This window comes from Symphalangus syndactylus, chromosome 15 (genome assembly GCF_028878055.3).
Source record: "Symphalangus syndactylus isolate Jambi chromosome 15, NHGRI_mSymSyn1-v2.1_pri, whole genome shotgun sequence".
Taxonomy (NCBI): Eukaryota; Metazoa; Chordata; class Mammalia; order Primates; family Hylobatidae; genus Symphalangus; species Symphalangus syndactylus.
In genome coordinates, this window is record NC_072437.2 from 7,431,361 (window position 1) to 7,452,159 (window position 20,799).

The 20,799-nt window shown below is 54.9% G+C and overlaps 1 protein-coding gene across 11 annotated transcripts in view; it reads right to left on the reverse strand.

The window, feature by feature from the left end:
• The window catches only part of MCF2L (MCF.2 cell line derived transforming sequence like), a 204,822-nt gene extending 187,801 nt beyond the window's left edge, over window positions 1–17,021 (reverse strand). For 8 of the 11 annotated variants that reach the window (XR_010115889.1, XM_055245320.2, XM_055245319.2 and 5 more), the window contains exon 1: window positions 8,972–9,144. Coding sequence is in view for 10 of the 11 variants with exons in the window: in XM_055245320.2 (XP_055101295.2) it covers window positions 8,972–9,140 (169 nt within the window). In the remaining variant the exon portion in view is untranslated. Of the gene's footprint in view, window positions 1–8,971; window positions 9,145–9,239; window positions 9,263–16,937 lie in introns of those variants that run through there. The other 3 variants (XM_063618550.1, XM_063618534.1, XM_063618535.1) reach the window with 3 other exon arrangements.
• Between the last annotated feature and the right edge of the window lie 3,778 nt (window positions 17,022–20,799).

Consider the following 20,799-nt stretch of genomic DNA (forward strand, 5'->3'; position numbering starts at 1 on the left):
GCGGAGCAGACACGAGGCAGGAGAGTGTCTGGGTCTACACCCTGCATGGATGGTGCTGGGCGGAGCCGCAGACAGACCCCGGGACCTAAGGCTACATGTGTAGACACGGGGGTCGGCCAGCCAGACCCATCCTGGCCGTGGGACATTGCAAACGGGCCCCCTCTGGCCATCACCTCTGACCAGACCAAGCTCTGGGTCTCCTGGAGTCACTGACCTGGTATGGAAAATAAAGCTGGGCTTAGGCTCCTGAGGGGGCCTTGGCATTCGCTACCCACCGCCAGGACAAGCTCCCAAAGACCCGCTGGGGTTCAACACCAGCTCCATCATCATGCACTGCACCAGCTGACGCCAGGGAGCGGCCAGGTCCCAGGGCAGGGGCGCGAGAGTCAGCCCCACCCCCCAAATTCTGGGAAAGTGCTCGGCCCCCTGGCCTGCGTTTTGGCTGCGGCTTTATTTACACGCAGCTGTTTCTCCAAGGTGCCTCCAGCAGAATTTCAGACGAATTCTCCTACGAAATATTTTCCCCTTGAAAAGTGTTAGGTAATTAACACCCCCAGGTCACCAGTGGCACAGTCCCGGGGAGACAGCCACCAGGAAGGTGAAGGCGAGAAGAGCTCTCCACTAGCGTCAGCAGCAAACCAGGGGACCGGGGGGCAGGAAGCCCGAGCCCCCCTCGTGCCTACTTGTTTTCAGTCTAATTTCCTGTTCTAAGAAACATTTATTCTGACAGAGATAAGAAGGTTTCCTCATGCAGAAAAACAAAAAGAACAACAAATGGCACATGTATGATTAAAAACATTTATATTTAGGTGCATATCTTAAGTCTTTTACAAAACTGCACATATTTGGTGTTTACAAAGTTGAAGACTGTGTATCGTTTTTACAACTGGCAATTTCACTTATTATAGTGTAAGATGTGCCAGGGAGAATTACGATCTCAACAACTAAATCATTTCCAAACCCCTCCTGCTGTAATTTTGCCTTCCTGCAAGTGTTCATAATTATAAATAACGGCTGTGATGATCACCTTTGTTCATGTTTGTGACAATATTTTTATCATTTTATTCGTTTAAATTCTTAGAAGTGAACATTGCTGATGAAAACTAAAAATATTTGAAGACTTTTACTGACATCAATTGTTTTCCAGTATATCGATAAGGACTGGCATTCCTACCAGCAGGCTTGGAATTTTTGGCCATAAAAATGGAACGAGAAAGAGACCTTGTGGTCAGCATTACATTTCTTTAAACTGAACAGGTCAGACTATTTCTGTGCAGGCTTTATATTCACTTTCTATGAACGTGTGCCTCCTTTTCACTCTGCTATGTAAGAAAGATGCATAGATAAATATCTATCCTTTGCTGCAATTTTTTTTCCAGGTTTTCATTTGTTGGTCAGTCTTCTTGGTGATTTCTCAGGAACAGTTTTAAGGTTCAGGTAGTAAAATCTCTTCATTTCTTGGCCAGGCACAGTGGCTCATGTCTGTAATCCCAGCACTTTGGGAGGCCAAGGCAGGTGGATCACTTGAGGTCAAGAGCTTGAGACCAGCCTGGATAACATGGTGAAACCCCGTCTCTACCAAAAATACAAAAATTAGCCGGGGTGTCGAAGTGCATGCCTGTAATCCCAGCTACTTGGGGGCTGAGGCAGTAGAATCGCTGGAACCCAGGAGGTGGAGGCCGCAAGGAGCTGCGATTGCACCACTGCACTCCATCCAGCCTGGGCAACAGAGCAAGACTCTGTCTCATAAAACAAACAAACAAACAAACAAAACAAAAACCCTCTTCATTTCTTGTTTCCATCAGATCCTTCAAAGAGATTCATCCTCTTGGTTACTAGACTCTCCTCCAAATGCCACTGAGTACTACCTGCATTCAAGTTGACAGATCCACTGGCTGCCCACCCTCTGCGCTAGTGTAGGACCTCCCAAGCGCACTCCTGATGAAGACGTTTGCACAGGACGCTGGGGTGAATGCTCAGGCCTGCCCCAAACCCCTGCAGACGGCCCATTGGGATCAACGCCTTAGCCCGGCTTCAACCCATGCTGGGCAGGGAGGCCAGGTCTGTAGACACAGAGGTGAAGGATGTGCTCACACTGCCGAGTGCCTCCCGAGACCGGCAGGACACCAGATCACTGTGGACGAGATGCCGAGACCTCTGCTGGAATCACAAGCGAGGGATTAGACATCTGGGGAGAGGTTGGTTACAGGAGCTCCCTCGGGAACAGGCAGTGTTTTTGCCAGTCCTGGACTTAACCCAGAAGCGGATGAGGCAAGCGGGAGGGAGAGAATTTCTTTGCAGTGGGAACAGTTCAAACCAAGTGAATCCTCTTACCCAGATCATCCCCTCGGCAAAGCCGAGAGCAGCATGGATAAACATAAGCATGGGCAGGGCGTGGTGGCTCACACCTGTAATACCAGCGCTTTGGGAGGCTGAGGCAGGCGGATCGCGAGGTCAGGAGATTGAGACCATCTTGGCTAACATGGTGAAACCCCGTCTCTACTAAAGATACAAAAATTAGCCAGTTGTGGTGGCATGCACCTGTAGTCCCAGCTACTCGGGAGGCTGAGGCAGGAGAATTGCTTCAACCCGGGAGGTGGAGGATGCAAGATCACGCCACTGCACTCCACCCTGGGTGACAGAGCAAGACTCTGTCTCAAAAAAAAAAAAAAAAAAAAAAAAACCAAACCAAACCAAAACAAAAAACACGAGCCTGGCGTTTGTGTCTGATGCGCTGGTGACTAGTGATGCTTGCCTTTGATTCTGTCATGTCAAACACAGTTTCTTCAGAGGAGAAATCTGACTTTAATCATAGAGCACATATTGTAGAGCACGCAGTTAGGCAGAAAACCCCTAACTTTCTGATAAAAGACTCACAGAATCATGTGTGCTCTGGGGCGTGCAGAAGCGGCTCTGGCTCTGAGAAGGGGCTTTTGGGAGAGAAGCTGCCTGCTGTCTTCAGACACCTTCTGTTTACCTGAGGAGTCTCTCCAGCAGCTCAGAACAGTTATTCCTGGTTTCAGGCAATACGTCACATCCATTTTAATTAAAAGATGAAAAATACTCCAGCCAATTCCATTCAGAACAGTCCATTTAGGCACCCTTGTATAAGAGGGCACTCAGGAGACCAGAGGACCCCTGTTCAAGCTGGGGCGGTGGTCCACCCCATCCCCCTAACACGAGAGCCCTGGTGAGTCAGAGCACCTGTGCCCCCATGCTGGCAGCTTACCTGGCCTTGGGAAACTGCCCACACCCTTGGCATTGGACATGAGCAGATACCAGCCACGCTTCCAACATTAACCAGTAACACAACTCGTTCCCAAATGTCTGGAGGTTCCTATGCACTGAACATATGTCCTTAAAAAAATTAGGAATTCCTGCCAGCTTCCTGAGTAATACACAAAGGCCAAGTAGAAAGATGCTGAGGAATCAGGAAAGGTTGAAAACAAGAAGTTAATCATTGACAGCCACACTGCAAGTACCATTTCCACAAACAACATGTTCATCTTCAGAGGCCATCTCACTCGAGACTCACAGAACTATAAAGAAAAGATGAGTGGAGAGAGCGGTGGGTGCTCATTCTCCCAACATGCGCCGTTCTTTAACATGGCATGCTGCTGAGATTGCCTTTTCTCAGAGGTGTTTTCTGCAACACTAAATGGCATGCAAGGAGAAAACAATGAATCTCCCAAGAAAATCATGAGCTTTGAGAACTGCATGAAGAACAGGAAGTTTCAAGTCCAGAGTCTACCAAATTATTAAAGAACATTTTCTGTGGGCCAAGAGAAACCAGCCCATCAGCATACAACAGCTAGCGCCCAACCACAGAAGAAGCCTGAAGCTGTGAAGAAACACATCTTCCCTCGTCAGATTCACGAATGCACAACTACAGCCCCTGCAAAGGCCACAGTTGCGAGGATTCAGCCATTCTCCACCAAGCCGCGACTGTGACCCATGCCAGAAACACTGGATAGCCAAAAAGCCGATTTCCTTCCAAGTATCTGTTTCCTGTGGTCATTTTCCCCTTCCCCAAAGTACATTTTCAGTTCCAGATAATTGTTTCTGCAAACCCCTCTGTGAGACTCATATCTGAATGCTGCAGCCCCATCACTTCTCAAGGCTGGGGCAAGTCTTGGTCCTTCCCGAAGTGCTTCCCAACCCTCCTGCCTGTCCCCAGGTGGAGACGAGGTCCCCCCTCAGAATCCTGTGTAATCTCCTACCATAAAGCATGGAAGTATTAGGTCCAGCCATGGAATCATCCATGCTCCAAGGCTTCTGACATAGAAACAGCAACGTTGCGACAGCACCCAAGGTGGCAAATGTGTCTGTTTCTGTGCTGCTCTTCTTCACCCTAAGCCCAAGTCAGGGATTGTCTTCCATTTGTTCTTTTATCCTCAAAGCTTTGCCCAGCACCTGAACAGTGTGATGCTCAAAGGTTTGCTGGGATGAAAATCACTGGCATCTTTAAAGACACCACTGACCAATGGGGATAGATGGAATTTCTAACAGGAGGCCCCGCAAGCCACCCTAAAGCTAGAGGTGCTCGCCTGTGCCGGGGGCCCCTCACCTCTGCTGTACAAGGAAGTTGTGGGCGAATCCTCTTGCTCTCTCACCCTCAATTCTAAGATGATAGCGGTCCTTCCAAAGAGGCTGAGCAACATGTTCCCAGGCCTCTGCTCTCACCTGGCCCACCAGAGCCAGAACGCATTGCGCACCACTCAAGAGCAAGGCCACACACTCACAGCAGAGCGAGCGCTGGTGTTTTCACAGGGAAGCACTGCCAGGGAGAGGAGAGTCAGGCAAGCTCCATAGGCACCCCATGGAAATGCACCGTGTGTGTACATACGCATGTGTGCATGTTCCTGTGGGCACCTGCCGTTCTCAGTAAGACACGCCCTGCAGAGGGTGAGCTCCAGAAGCCACAGGGAGCTGATGCTGGCCACGCCTTCCCCATGCACCTGCAAATCCTGCAGCACAGCTGTGAGAGCTGACCTTCAGTGGAGTGAGTCAGCTTACAGAACGCTGCAGGCTCAGGCAGGAGCCCTGAGGAGGCCTGTCTGCAGCATGTCCCCTCGGATTAGAGGCCCTTCCATAGCTGACTGTGAAACAGTTAATCGCAGAGTCACTGAAACAACGTGGTGACTTCATTTCAGACTTCACTGAAATGAAGAAGCCTGAAGGAAAGCAAGAGCAAACAGAGCAGCTTCAGATCGCACCGAGCGAGCTGGAAAATAAGCTCATCAATGTTTACCAAGCAGGGCCCAGGCCTCCTGTGACCTTCTCAAAGACCAGTGTCTGTTGACTGAGAACAGGGAAGTTGGACAGGATGCTGTTCAGTGCCTAGCAGGAAAACAAAGGTAGAACCAGGGGGAGTCACCTTCTATCGTGGTTTCAAAATAAATACTTGCATGATGCGGCAATTCCACTTCTGGGGAGGCAACCCCAAGGCCTGAAAGTAGGAGCCTGCACGGGTATTTGCACACCGTGTTCACAGGAGCATTATTCACAATAGCAGAGGCGGCTGTGACCCAAACGTCCATGGATGAACGAGTGAAGAAACAAATGTGGTCCACCCACACCATGGAATATTACTCAGCCTTAAAAAGGAAGGAAATTATGTCACACGGTACAACGCAGATGAACCTCAGAACGTTATGCCCAGTGTAATAACCTCCAGTTACATAAGGTCCCTAGAGTTGTCAATTTCATAGAGAAAGAAAGTAGGATGGTGGGTGTTGGGCTGGGGGCTGGGGTGTTGGATACAGCGAGTTCCTCTTCAAAGTTCCCCTTGTTCAACTCCCTTGTTGTTTGTCCTCTGTTCAAAGCCTAACTTCCTTGCCTCCTTGCCCCTAGTTACGGTAAACAACCTTCCTGCCATTCCCAGTCTGTAACCCACATCCATTCCCAATCTGTAACAACCCACATCTATTCCTTATTTGGTGTCTTTAGTTCTGAAACTGCTCTTCCCACTGCTGTAGCCCCCAACCCTGCTCCTTGAAGTAGCCACTGGGATCAGCTGAGATTGTGTGGTCTGACTCCAGCCAGTGGGGACTGGACACAGTAGCAGGGACTGACCGCGTTAGGGATAAAAACCCCTTTCCTTCTTTGTTCGGTGTGCTTTTGCAGCAACCAGAAGAGCGAGCAGCACCCTTCTGCAGAAGTAAATTTGCCTTGTTGAGAAATCCATTATTTAAGTGCTCGTTTTCTTTGCAACTCCAAGTTCTTCTTTCCAACAAGGGGAATGGGAGTGGGTGCTTAATGGGGACAGAGTTTCAGAGAAGATGCGAAAGTTCTGAAGATGGACGCTGGTGATGGCTGTACAACAGTGTGGGTATATTTAATACCAGGGAACTCTACACTTAACAGTAGTTAAAATGATAAATTTCATGGGTGTCTATTTTATGACAAAAAAAAAAAACTATTACTGATTTCAAAATTGTTCAATACAAACAGGTTTCATCACCACAAAGGGTCTCCAGCCAGCTGGGCTAGGACATTGCCAAGGCCCCGGGTGACCTGGAGACAGAGCAGGTGTGGTGCAGGCAGGGCCTGAGAGCCGAGTGTGGTTCTCCCGCAGGCCACAGCCCACACAGTACGCTTCTCTTTCCACAGAGCAGACAAGGCAAGGACAGCCAGAAGGGCTTCACCGCTCAGAACTCTAAGCGGATTATCTTCCAATCCCCTGGAGTCCAGGGTTGGAGGGAAGCTGCCTAAAGGGCTTTCTTGGTAAAGCAAGCCCTGGGCCTCCAGGACTCAGGGATCAGAGCGGTTTTGCGAGTTAGAGGAGGAAGAAGTCAGATGTGACATTATTAAGAGCCACGGCTTGCTGAGTGGGTGCTCTGACCAGCCACATGTCTGGGCTCCTCACAGCAGCTGCCTGGATGCTACTGCTGTCCACAGTGCAGAGGCTTCTCGACCCGCCCAAGCTTGTGGGGACGGCAGGGGCAGGAACAAAGCCAGAGCATGGGTCCAGGCTCTGCTCCACGGCCGGTGCACGGTGGACCCCGACACAGTCCTGAACCTGGGAGAGCTCAGTACATTGAGAAATAACAGGAGCACTTGGTTCAGTTGTGAGGGTTCCCTAACCCTAGTCCTAAATCAGCCTTACCCCAAACGCTACCCCACCCCTAACACCTACCCCTACCCCAGTCCTAACCCCTAACCCTAACCCTAACCTTAACCTTAACCTCTAACCCTAACCCTAACCGCAGCCAGCTCCCTCAGTCCCCAGAACTGGTCCACGCAAGACTTGGGTGCTCAGGGAAAGGCACCAGTGCCGACCACAGCCAGGTTCTGAGCAGCCAAAGGCAGTTAATTCACAGCCAAGCTGAGCGCAGGAAGACTCAGTGACCTTCCAGTTGCAGAGGTCAGGGCAGCCAGCTGTCTGCAGGCGCTAAGTAGCCCCTCCTGCCCTCTTCTGAAGCCCCTTGCACAACAGCTAAGCCGTGTGCAGCCCTGTCCTGACAGCCCCGCTTCGCTCTTGTAGAAGTAGCTGTCTCCTCGCTCACAGGGTTTCTCGGGTGTGTACATCCCAGAGAAGCAGGCGCTGTGCCAGGGAATAATGAGAGCACCTGGTTCTCAGTCCGGGAGAGGTCCCAAGAGGCTCAGTCTTCAGCCTGTCATTCGTGACAGTCACTGACAAGGGAAGTGACAGAAATCAAATTCTTAATCCCACAAAACTAAGCAAATACCCTGGCTGGGGTGACCACACCGAAACACAGCCCCCCAGCCAGCCAGCTCTAAACAAACACCTGCGTTTCCAAGTGCAGGAGTCTACACAAGTTGTGGCCCAGAACCACTGGGCCAGGGAACCATAGACACGCGGCAATCACCAGGTGGAATCTCTTTCTACAGCAGCAGACACACACAGCTGAGCTCTGAAGACAGGGCCAGGGCGGTTCTCACCTGAAGACATGAAACAGGACGGAATCCCCAGGCACCAGCCCTCAGGGCAGCGGCCGTGGCATGGGGACAGGATGGACTCACAACTCGAAAGTCTCAGAATGATGCCTTGACCCAGCAACTCCCAAGACTCCACTAATCAGTGCAAATGCCAGCTCAGGACAAGGCCCAGAAAAGCACCAGATTTAGAGCAGGCAGCAGAATCGTCAAAATCCCTCCTCAGCTCAGTGGCCACCCCATCGGCGCTGGAAGCCTGCACGTCTTGTCCAGCCACAGGATGGATTTTGCAATGCCAGGCCAGCACCGGGCCACCAAATTCACGCCTGCCCTTGGTGGCAAGTGCCCATACTGGCTTTGTCTAGTGAAAACTTGACTTTTGGAAGCAATTTGGGAAGAAATGGCAAAAAATAATTAAATGCAGGCAAAACTAGGAATAGAGAACTCAGCCCCTTGCTCAGGTTAGAAAACACATGCAGAACATTCAGACAGGCAGGGGCTGGAGAGAGAAGCATTGCCTGGCCTGGATCAGGAGGTCAGGCTGAGCTTGGAGAGGCCACTCACACCCCAGGCCTGCCCAGCTGTCACCTCGGGGTGCAGCCAATTCCAGACACGCAGGCAGGGGCACTGGTCTGGAGACCAGCTGAGGCTTTGCCATGTTAATATGAAAACATACAAATTTAGACAATAGCTCTTTTGTTTCTAAAGAATGAAGCAAAGCCTACAGATTGTTCCCTTCAGGTATACTGTGCCTTATTTGGAACCCAAAGAAACATTTCTCATGATCTCTAACCGGAGCCAAACTCATTTTAAAATACTCACTTAGATAGCCAATGCCAAGTCAAATAAATGACCACACATCTTGACACAAGTTGTCCCAACTTGGACCTGGGCAGGTAAAAGCCACGTGAACCCATTCGAAGCCCCTCCCACAGCCTGCCACCTGGGGGGTCATGCATTCCCAGGATCTAAACCTTGTCAATCTCTAAAAGGACCAGAATAGCAAAGAACACAGGTCTGATCAGTAGTGAGACCCGCAAAATCAAATGAGGCCGCAGCACCAGCCGCCTACCTGTGGCCATGGCCGTCGCCTCCGGTGTGTCTTGAACAAGCCTGATGATGTCAGACACATCAATTTGGTGATCCGTTTCCTCCTTTTTGGCCTCATTGGGTCGTTGTGGGGAAGAATAACTGTTGCTTCTAGGTCTCTTGCACAGGATAAATCTCCAACAGTCAAACATGAGGCTGCAGAAAGAAGATTTTAAAAGCACAATGAAGTCATGCTGCAGAAAGACTTAAGAACGGTTGCTTTGAACAAAACCGAAATAACTAGTTATAACCTTCAGTGGTATTTATTCTGCAATGAAGATAGTACGTTTGAAACTAACTTCATTCTTCTCCAGTCAATTTCTACTGTATCAGGGTTCACTTACACAAGGAACCTTCTTCTATAACTCTGACACAGAATAAAGGGTCGCAGGAGCAAAACATATTATTGACTTCTGCTGCTGAAGAAAAGAAAAAAAACAACAACCGAGGTTTTCCCCTTGACATTTAGACTCCTGTTTCAAAGACATAGAAGTCCCTAGTTCTCCAGGTTTCAGTATCTAATTCACTGAACTGGCAAACTTTCAAAATCAGTGCTGATTGCTTATTCAGATTACCTAAAAACATTTCTAAATTCCCTAAGTAGAGAATGTCCTCCGAGTTCCAGAAACTTTAAAGCATAATTCCTCACTGAAAATGTGGCAAAGAAACTTACACGAAGTTTTTGGGAAGAATCTTAAATGTAAAGAGAAAACTAGTAGCTGCATTTCCAACCGAAGTCTCTGAGTCACTTGCTGGCAGCCCTCCCCCTCCCAGGTGGTGACCTACAGTGCCTTTCCGTGCTGCCTTTCAGCACATTTATGGCTCACTGCTACTTCCCACTGTTGGCGTCCCACCCACAGGACCCCTTCCCTAGGAATAAAGACGGCAACAGTTTACTTAAATAAACTGTATTGTGGCTCACGCCTGTAATCCCAGCACTTTGGGAGGCCAACGCCGGCGAATCACCTCAGGTCAGGATTTCAAGACCAGCCTGGCCAACATGGCGAAACTCTGTCTCTACTAAAAATACAAAAATTAGCTGGGCATGGTGGCAGGCGCCTGTAATCCCAGTTACTCAGGAGGCTGAGGGATGAGAATCACTTGAACCCAGGAGGCGGAGGTTGCAGTGAGCAGAGATTGCGCCACCGCACTCCAGCCTGGGCACGACAGTGAAACTCCATCTCGAAAAAAATAAAATAAAAAATAAACGGTATTGCTGGCTCTACCAGGGATGTCGCTTTCCACGCCACTGTTGACGCTGCATCCTGTCGCCCAGTTCTGCTGCTGCCTGGGCCTCAGCTCCCTGGGGAAATTCCACCTGCCTCCCTCCAACCTGAAATCCTTGCTTCAGCCACTCGGAGGCCCCTGCTGGGACATCTCCCCCTTTCATTGTCTTCAGCTAAACCCCATCCCCATCCCTCAGGTCAGACTTGCAGGTGCCCAGACCACCCCACAGGCGCTCTCAGGGCCGCTGCTGTCAGTCCCCAGGGAGCTTTGCAAACACCAATGACCAGCCCTGGAGAGCAGGCCCCTCCCGAGAACCACTGCCCCACCATATGGAGCCCTGAAGGACGAAGCCTGCCCAGGACAGGGCGATCCCCATCGCCAACCCACAGTCCAGGTCCCAAACACTCTGGGGACACCAGGGCCACACCCACACCCCTCACAGCAGAGGCTGTGCTTCTCCACCCCTGCCTGTTCCTCCAACACACAAGCTCCACAGCCTTGACTCCCACCCCACAAACACACTCACCCCTCGGTGTTCATCAGGGCACGGGCCTTCCAGACCACCTCACAAACACTCACCCCTCGGTGTTCAACTCATCCCTTTGCTGCTACTGTTCAGAACTTGTTACATGTCCCGACTCCTGTGTGGTTTTTCGTGCATGTCTTCTGCTCGTGTGGCGTGTTCTCCAACTGACTTGCAGAGCCTGCCATGAGGCTGCCTGCGCGTCTCAAGCCCACCCTCAGTGGCTGGCACTGGGACCCAGCTGTGCCCACCACCTTGTCCGGGCACCTGCTTCATCTCTGCAGAAAGGTCTGGGAGGGGCACAGACCTGAGGACAACCCGGTGCAGGTCTAAAGGCTTATTTTCTGATTGCTTAAATCTAATTTCAATGATTAAAAAGTAGAAAGAAAAATGTCCCCGGTTAAAAAAACAAAAGCAAAATACTATTTTGTCCTTTTTCTCTTCCAAATTCTGCTCAGAGAATTTCAAACATGAGCAGGCTGATCGTGATCTGAAACCTCCAAAAGGGAAAATGAAAGGCCAGGTGTGAGCGGTCACGTTTATGCCCCTGGCTGCAATCGCTTCCCCAAGCTGGGCTCTGCAGACACCAGGCATGAGGGCCATGTCCTCCCCATCCTGAAACCAACCCAAGGGGCTGTTCTGCTGTTTCTCTCCCCTACAAGGCAAGACTCTGCAAGCATTCCTAACCACGTGATCTCAAGGTACGGTGGAAAAGATCCAGGTGAGTGACCTTCACTTTTACCCAGTGAAGGCTGCAGATGGCACGCGCGGCCCTTCACACTGACATGGTGGAGAAAGGGGCGCAGCGATCCCTCCCTCCACAGGGCAGGTCCAGGCCGTCCTCCTCTGCAGCAGGCGCCAGTCAGCTCCGGGGTCCTGAGGACCCCTGGGTGTTGTGTGAGGACACCTGGGGCCAGGAGTCTTGGCGCAGGTGTGGCCCCTGCTTAGAGCTTCCTCCTTCCTCTAGGATCTCACTCCTCCAGCTGCTTCAGACAACAACTCTCACGTGGTGAAGGACATCAGAGTTAACCCCAAGCTACTTGGGTAGAGAGAGTCTGGAAACTGCTATTTCTCCAGCAGTGGGTTTTCCCGAGGACAAGAAAACAGACTTTCCTGCCCTGAGAGGATGGATGACGAAGCCAGACGCAGTGCTGTTCACGTCTGTTCTCTTCAAAATCCCAAGACCGGCCTGACCACAGGGCACCCAACAGGCACCGCCGCCCTTGGAGCTTCTGCTTTCCCCTGAGCAAAGCCTCGAGAAGCCGTCAGCAGCGAAGGCTGAAGGCCCAACCGAGAGCTGGGCCTCCTGGGCTTCCTGGGCTGAGTGAGGCGCCTCGCACACACACACAGAATTAAATCTGTCTGCAGATGTGGGCACAGTCACGGGCAGCTAGAACTCAGCCCAGCAGCACGGAAGAGCCAAGTCAGCACGGCTTTGTGACTCGTTTGCCTGGTCCTTGTTGATGATGCACCTACTGTGTTTGCTGCAGGTGCTGAGGACACAAACATCAGGGCAGCTCCTGTCCCCGAGGAGCTTGGATCCCAGGGAGAGCCAGCTTCTGCGCACGTTCAGCAGCCACCACCAAGCGGGGGCGGACCCAGCATGGGGGGAGAGGGCCCTGCCAGTGCTCCCCAGGAGGGGCACAGGGTGGGGTGGTGGTGGGTGCAGGGCCTGAAGCAGGTGGCGAGAAGTCAGGCAGGATAGGGGCGGAAGCTCAGGGTCAAGAGTGGCACCCGGGGCCTGAGAGCAGCTGACGCTGACCGGTGGGAAGGGATCCCCAGGAGGGAAGTGGGAGGCAGGGGTGTGATGGACAAGGAGAGTCTGGAGATGATGGTAGCTGGGGACTCAGGGACTTGGGGGGCAGGGAGGCCGTCTGGGCTTCTAGCCTGAATAGCTGGTGAGGTGACACAGGCAGCCGAATAGCAAATGGAGGAGGGGAGGCGAGTGCTGATGGTCCCAGGGGTGGGAGCACCACGGGGGAGTGAAGGACGCTGGGGCAGGAGGAGCAGGGCCTGCATGGCCGTGGGCATTACCCCTGCTGCTGCCGCGTCTGGCAGGATGGGCCCGAGGGAGGCTGCGAGTGGCCAGTGGTGAAAGGCTGGACCTGGACTCAGTTCCAGCACCTGCCGAGCTCGGTTCACGGGGATGGTTCCTTTACCCAGCAGCAGCGTGGGCAGCCTCCTCTGCACACAGGTTCCAAGCAAACAAAACAAACACGCACCCACCTCACGCCCTGCACCCAGCTTGGGTAGAGCGCGGAGAGGCTCAGAGGCCGTGGAGCACCTGTCCATGCTGGGGGAAGCCGCTGAGGACTGGGCGGACTTTACATCAGCCACACATGCAGGGGAAGCAGTGAGCTCGCGGTCACACAGTGTGTTCCATCCCAGGCACTGGGCACTAAAGATAGGAAGGTCCCCGCCGCCGCTGCACGGCTTCCACTCACGACACCATGTCGTCAAGCATAAATTGCCAGTATTAATAATAGCGTGGGGTAGAGGTGGAGGCTGTGGCCCTAGGACAGGTGGAGCTGGGAGAGCTTCCCTAAAGAGTGAAGGCTGCAAAGCCACGACCCGGGGCCGGGGCGGGGGCTGGACGGGCCACAGGGCACCTCCAGGGCTGTCTCTGCTGCCACAGGGTGAGAGGTCAGCTGGGCCTTGGCACAGAGCAGGTGCCACGCCAATACCCCTGACTGCAGCCCTCACTCCAGTCCCCACTGCCAGTCAGCACTGCCCTCACCACGGCTCCACCTGCCACGTCTCCACCTCACTCTAGTCCGCCCACCTGGACACAGAAGCGGGCCTGTCCCCACAGGAGTCAGTCCTGCTTTCTTTCTGCCGTTTCTCTAATCAATGAAAAGTGAAGATGGAGACTTCGAAGACAACACCGTTACCCTCTCTGGTCTCCACGGTATCACTTTCTCACTAGATTTGCTTTGATTTCCTTACCTCATGATGGAAATGTCAGTAATGCCTTCACTTTCTCAACAGGTGGGGCTGCATGGCCCCCAACAGTGACTTACATCCTACATTTCATCTGGGACGTCCCATAGCTTCCCAGCCCTGGTTCCAATGGCCGCTTGAGCCATCATTGTCCCTGCTGTGGAACCCCATGGGGACGACATTTCAGGGTTCCGAGGAGATCCCAGGCATGGTTGGGGAGGAGGAGTGGGCTTCCTGTGAACCCCGCAGAGCTGGCTGGGGCAGCCCTGATGCTCCACCGAGTCTGTTCATGCTGGGCTTCTGACCACCACATTCACGATGGTGGCCCTCACAGATGTCCAAAAGCTTCTCGGTGACCATAGTGTCCCGTACCCTACCGTGGGCTGAGAGCTCGGAGAGGTTCACTTTAGGAAGCCAGGAGCAACCCTCATGATGTAGCTTTTCCAAAGCGGGGGTTGCCATGAACAGGCCACGTGAGTCACAGGCCACCAAGGCCTCCAGACAAGACTTGAAATTCTCAAAGCGCCACTGCCGCTTCCAGCTGGCCACGCACTAAGGACTCTGCCACCCGCACTCTGAGCTGGGGCTCTGTGCTCCGCCAGCCTGGCCTCCTCTCAGGGTGGGCTCTCAGCCTGCATGGCCCCTGACCAGTGCCCTGCTGTGCCCTGAAGGACCCTCCATAGGGAATCCATTGATGACTCAAGTTGGACCCTAGAAACACCACTGAGTAACTGCCGCAGACGCAGGGCCCTGTTCCCTCCGTGAGGCGGGAAGGTCTGTTGTGGGAACCAGGAACCTGCACTGGGATGCCAGAGGGCTCCTGCCACCAAGATGCAGCCCAGAGCCGTGCACCTCCCACATGAGAGTCTCACAGCGTCCTTGGGAGCCAGTGCAGACAGTGAAGCGGGGTGGGCTGCACAGAAAGGTGGGCTGCACCCAGAACCTTACAACTCCATCCTTCCGCTCACAGTGCTCATGGTGGCTGCTCCAGGAGCCTCTGAAAATGATCCCAAATCATCTCAACTGCTGACAAAAGGCTGCCAACTGGTGGCGTTCTCGGCCAGTCTGTCTACACCACTCATCTCCTCCATGCCCTCTGCCAATCCCAGGCCTTCTCCCACCACATTACAAATGCAAATTACATGGCTGTAAAGACAGGGGGCCTCTCTTCTGAAGTGACCTTGAGTCACCAAGAGGCTGCCTTTTCCAAGATAAACGTTCAGATTCCAGTCAAAGTCTTCCCTGGGGTCCTCGATGTGAGCAAGGGTGCATCTCCACAGCAGAGCTGACTGGGACCACCCATTCAGGGACCAGGTAAAGGGAAACCTCAGGAGGAGGCCTTGGGGGGCGGTGAAGAGACCTGAATTCCAGAGAAGGACAGATGTGAAGCTGCACACAGCCCTTTCATCTTGCAGCAAATTCATCACCTTGGTGAGGTTGATGACTGTGCCCCTTCCCCTCTGCATCTGGCTGTGCCTGCAGGCCCTGAATTCAGCACAGTGATGGGGGAGGTGGTACCACGGGGTCCCTGCCAAAGTCTGTAGGTTCCTAAGCCCACCTTCTAATGTTGCAGACCCTTCACAGATTCCAGCAGTTTCCCACAATCTCAGGTTTCACAGCAATTCTGTGAGGCCTCCAAAGGAGGGGCCCCCTCATTTCACAGACGTATGGGGGGTTCTTGGGGAAACCCAATGTGGAAGTTTGAGCCACGGATACCTGGGCCCCTGCACAGCCCAGTGAAATCGGGGACACCGGGACCCCTGCACAGCCCGGTGAAATCGGGGACACCAGGACCCCTGCATAGCCCGGTGAAATCGGGGACGCCTGGACCCCTGCACAGCCCGGTGAAATCGGGGACACCAGGACGCCTGCACAGCCTGGTGAAGTTGGGACCTGGGAGGGCGGGGCCGGCCCCACAGGATGGGGAAGAGCTGAAGGAGGGTCCTGAGGGAGGCTTAAAACCCCGGTCTCCTGCCTACCTAGCTGCCAGCTCGCCCCAGAGTCCTCACTGCCCCCCGGGACTGAGGGCTCCACAGGGTCCCGGGGTCCCGTCCCCCCAGCTACCCACGGAGGCTGCAGAACTCAGGCAATGCCTGGGTGTGCACTCCGTTCTCACGACCAGCCCTGGACCCCTCGCTCCACAGTTTGCATGTTAGGAGCCCTGGAGGGCTAGAGGCTCCTCCTCAGTCCCAGCATCCAGTACCCACCTGGCCATGTGGGTCTCCTGCTTGCCAGGGAGGGGACCACACTGACACTCTGCAGCCTGCAGCCCTGGGGACTGCACTTCTATTTTTGTGGCCAGCCGTGTCTGTCCCCGTGGCCACACATCCTGGGGCCTCCTACAGCCATGCGGGCACATCCTGCCTGGGCGGCTCAGGCCACCTTAACCCCTTCAGGGTCCCGGCTCTGTGAGGGTCATGCGGGCCACGCCCCTGGGCGGGAGTTTCCGGGGAGTGAGCCTGCCTGGGTTCCAGAGCCCCCTCTGGCCCAGCCCTCCCGCAGCATCCTACATAAGGGTCTGAAGCCAGGCCAGGGGCCCACAGCTGGGAGAAGAGCCACAGAGGGCCCAGGGCAACCAAGCCAGGTCAAAAGGAGCTCCTAGGAGGAGTCCGCCCAGCCCGCACTCCACCGCCTTCCCGCAGTCTGTTTGGGGACCTGTGGCCAAGGGGACGCTGGCCCGGGACAAATAGGCAGATGAAAGATGCAGGTGTGGGCCCGACCCCAGGCTACCCTCCCCTCCAGCACCGTCCCCAGCCACCAGGTGTGGGCCCGACCCCAGCCGAACCCCAGGCTACCCTTCCCTCCAGCCCTGTCCCTAGGCGCTGTCCTGGACACTGGGCCCCCATCGTTCTGGCAGGTAGAGGTGGGCAGAGCTCCCGGGGTGGCCCTACGAGGTGCCCAAGGGAACGTCGGCAGAAGCCCGTCCAGGGGGTGACACCTGCCGGGGTGTGAGGACCCCCGTGACAATGCGGAGGGGCCTGGGCGCCTGGACACTCCCGGGGGCTCCTCCACTGCCATTTCGAGCCCCCCAGGCGCCTCGAAGTTCCCAGCGCAGGACGCTGGGCAGGGGCAGCGGGGGCCGATCCCAGGCCGCCCTGACCGCGAGCCGGGTCCCAGCGCCTGTCCCCAGCCAGGCTAAGGGGGGCGCGGGGCAGACGGCCCCGCTCCGGGAGCGACCGCGACGCTTCCTGCCCGGCTCCGCCCCGCGCCCCCTCCCGTCACCCCCCGCGCCCCCTCCAGGCCCCCGCCCCGCGCGCACCTGCCGCCCGTGGTGCTGCCCTCCCGCGTCCGCCGAGCTCCGCGCCCCGCAGGTGTCCGCGCGTCCTGACGCCTCTTCCCAGGGCTGAGCGGACACTGGGCAGGGAGGGAGAAGGGGCGGGGCGGGGCGGGGCGCGGGGAGGGCTGGAGGGGGAGGGGAGGATAGGGGCCCGGAGGCGGGGGCGGGGCGGGGCGGGGCGGGGCGGGGCGGGGCCAGAGCCCAGAGCGGCGGGGTAAGGGCGGCGAGGCGGGGCCGTGGGAAGAGCCTCTCCCTCTCTCCCTCTTCCCCTCTCCCCACCCTTTGCTCTCCTCACCCATCCCCCTCTTCCCACCCCTCCCTGCTGTGCCCGAGACGGGGGAGGGGGCGACAGGGTAGGGGTGTGACGGGGGCGGGGGGTGCGGCTCGGCGCGGGCAGCGGGGCGGGGTCGTGCCTAAGGGGTGCAGTTCCTGCCACCTGGGGTCACCCTCGGCCCCTTCCAGAGGGGAGAGGGCTGAACAAGGGGACGGGTCGGAGGTCTTCTGGGGCCCAGGCCTCACTTCCTTGGGCTTACATGTAAAACGGGGTCCCACCTGCTCCCCTGGATCTGAGCCAGCTGGCAGGGAAGTTGTGTCCATCTGAAGCCCCACAGGGACCCAGCTGGGATCGCCCTAGCTGGACCCTTCCCTGCAGCTTCCCAGGAGAAAGCTGGGGCACGTGGGACAGGGCTGGGGCCACTGGAATGTGGCCCAGCTGAGCTGACCAGCCTGTGACACCAGATAAGTCACTAACAAACCCTTCTGGCCTGTGTTCTCATCTGTGCAGCCATCCCAGAGCTCCTGGGGTCCATGGCTTAGTGCACACAGAGCTCCCGGCATGCCAAAAAGCAGATTACCAGTTAACCAGGTTAGCAGCGGAAATCAGGGCTGCCCCTGATATGTATCAGAAGGGCTAGGGTTTCCCATGTTTAGGTCCTAGGGTAAAAAGGAACAAGAACCCATCTCACTCTTCAGCGTTGGAGTAAGGAGCTGCTGGTCTGTGGGTCGCGGTACAGGACGCTGGCCTCTGCCAGCGCGGCCTCACTTTGGTACCTAACAGTGCAGCAGAAATTGTTTGCAAAACAAACAAAACAAAACAAAAGAACTATAAAAGACCCCACCATTTAGTTCTTGTGTCTTCCAAGATTCAGTGGAAACTTATTGATAACTTAAGAAAAAAGCAAAGTGGCATAAAAAGGTGAAATCATGGAAGATGCGAACCCAGCTATAGACTTTAGCACTTGCAGTTGGAGTTTTAAAATGTCTCCATTTAGTGGGTAAAAAGAGGAAGCCTGTTTGAATGAAATGAAAACAAAGCTCTGGCAGGAGGGAGATAAACATTAACCGCGCAGGCAGCGGGAAGTGCAGTCCACCGCGCTGTGCTCACCGGAGGTCAGAACACTGAGGACAGGCGTGTGATAGACAGACTGAGGTCCAGGACGAGGGTGCGTGGACCGGGAGGAGGGTGCGTGGACCGTGCCTGGCTGCAGAATTTCTCTCGGGCGGGAGCACGTGCGTTCAGGGACTGGATCCTTCCTCCTACAAGCATGCTCCCTGGAGCAACGGCAGCATCGGTGATCGTGCAGGGACCCCGGGCCCCACTCAGACCCGCAGGGAGTAGGTCCACTGGGGAGCCTGCCCTCCCCAGCGTGCAGAACCCTGCAGAGACCTGTGCAGGGGGCAGGAGAGGGGTCCAGGAAGGGCCAGAACCTGCCAGCATGGGCAGGAAAGGGGTAGGCTGGGCTCAGGGAAGGAGGGGGGATGATTTGAGAGGGACAGGAAATTAAACCCAAGGGAACTCCCTCAGCCCAGTAATGTTTCTTCACATAATTAGCCACGGAGAGAGGAAGGGCTTGTCACTAGCAACGCATTCAGGAGCTTTGAGAATCGGACTGGAACAGGCTTTCCTTCTCAAAGGTGCCTCAGTTAAAAAGGTCAGAGTGGGCCCACATGGTGTTTCTTACCTGTTTTTTGTTTGTTTGTTTTTTTGGAGACCAACATCCCCTTTCTCATGCTGGCATCAAAGACCTTCTGGTAACATAGCACATTCTGTCAGACTGTCAGACAGGCTGAATTAAATATCATTTAATCGAGCAATAAAAGTCCAAAGGGAGGCTGCCCGTGGGAACCTGCCCTGAGGATCTCCTGCAGGACGTGCAAGCAGACGGCACCGCTGCTGCGGAAAAGGAGGGGACAGGCAGTGACCCCAGCCAGCCACGACCCCGCTCCACACATTCATGCAGGGTGCAGGCTCAAACCCACAGGTGCATGGACAGTGGGCACCACACTGGAACAGACTTTGCCAGGAAGCACGGATTCCCACCTGATATCCTGAAAGATGCCTCCGCCTGCACACCGTGGATGGGCATGGAGCTGGCCCGCAGCCCTTGGGGGACAAACAGACAGACAAGAAGCCAGAACGTCTTCTCCATGAAAGGTTTCTGCGTTGGCAACCAATGCAGTGAAAATACAGAGGACAAAACCCCAAGATGTGTGTGCCTTCAGAAAAGGCTAGGGCCCATTCTAAAGTTGAGGCAATTCAAGAGGAAATTAATTCAGCCAAGGACAAAGGCCCAGAGCCGCGCATCACAGGCTGCCCGCGGTGCCCTGCTGGGGCCAGGCTTGTTAGGGCCAGGCAAGCCCTTTGTGCTCCACCAGCTTTCACAGCCTCAGAAGCCCAGTGGGGCACAAGGAGATTACGTCACAAACAGGTTCTCCTGTGAGCACAGCAGGAGGAGCAGAGACCTCAGGGACAACTCCCACCAGGGCGTCACTGCCTACCGGTGAGCAGATCCCGCAGGAGCTGAGGCTGCGGGGGAAAGCCAGATGGATGCCGCACTGTAGCACACCTGCAGACTCGGCACCTGCAGACTCGGCACACGTGCCTGGGCTCTGTACATGGAGCGGGGGAGTACGATCTGCCTCTGTGGATTCCACATAAGCCGTGCAGCACTTACAGCGAGCTCAGGTAGCAGGCACCTGGGAAGCCGTGGTGCCCATGCCTGTGACCCCAAAGGCTGGAATCCTTCCAGGGCATCTCTGTGTGGTCACTGTGTCCCATGAGCAGTTTAGGAAGGTTCATCTGCTTCCAAATTGTTCCAGTTTCTCACCTTAGTGTTGGAAACTTTACCATCGGAGATTAAACGCCTTATGTGAAAGCATTGCTCCCACAAAGATGTCTGTACGGGAAAGAAAAAGAGTGATCATATCTCAGGTGGGAGACACCTTTGTGCTCACCTTACACAGCCGAAGAAGGCGGCGACAGTGTCCTCCCACCTACAGAGAAAAGACCAAAGGGTCCCCATGTAAACCTGTAGCCACCCCAGTTTGTCTGGGAATCTGCCCTTCTGTGTTGGACGTGCCACAGGCAGACTCGGGCCTGGCCCCTCTGCAGTTCTGGGTGGCTGGAGGGAGCAGGGCAGGGCTGCCCTGGCCTCCTCCAGCCCCCAAATCTGCACAAACCCTGCGTAGACAAGACAGCGGTACTGTCCCTCCCTCACCCCCTCCTCGAGAACGAAGGCGCCGAGGTCTTGGCTTCTCCCTGGCCAGGTGCCGTCCGGTTCTGCCTCACGGGCTCCAGCTGTACGGGGAGGGCTTCCTGCCAGTCCTTGTCCCAAAACCTCTGGCCAGGGTGGTCTGGCTACAGCCCGCAGCTGGTACCCAGCACCTGGAATCCTCAGTGGGAAGCAGAGCCGGGCAGGGGCTCTGAGTCTGTGTCCAGCCAGCCCTGTGGTCACTGAGTCCTTCCTCTGCCCCAGGCCCTGTGCTGGACACAGGACTCGGCCCGGAGCGAGGCAAAGTCTCTCACTTCTTGGAGCTTACGTCTCAGTAAAAATACAGAAAATAG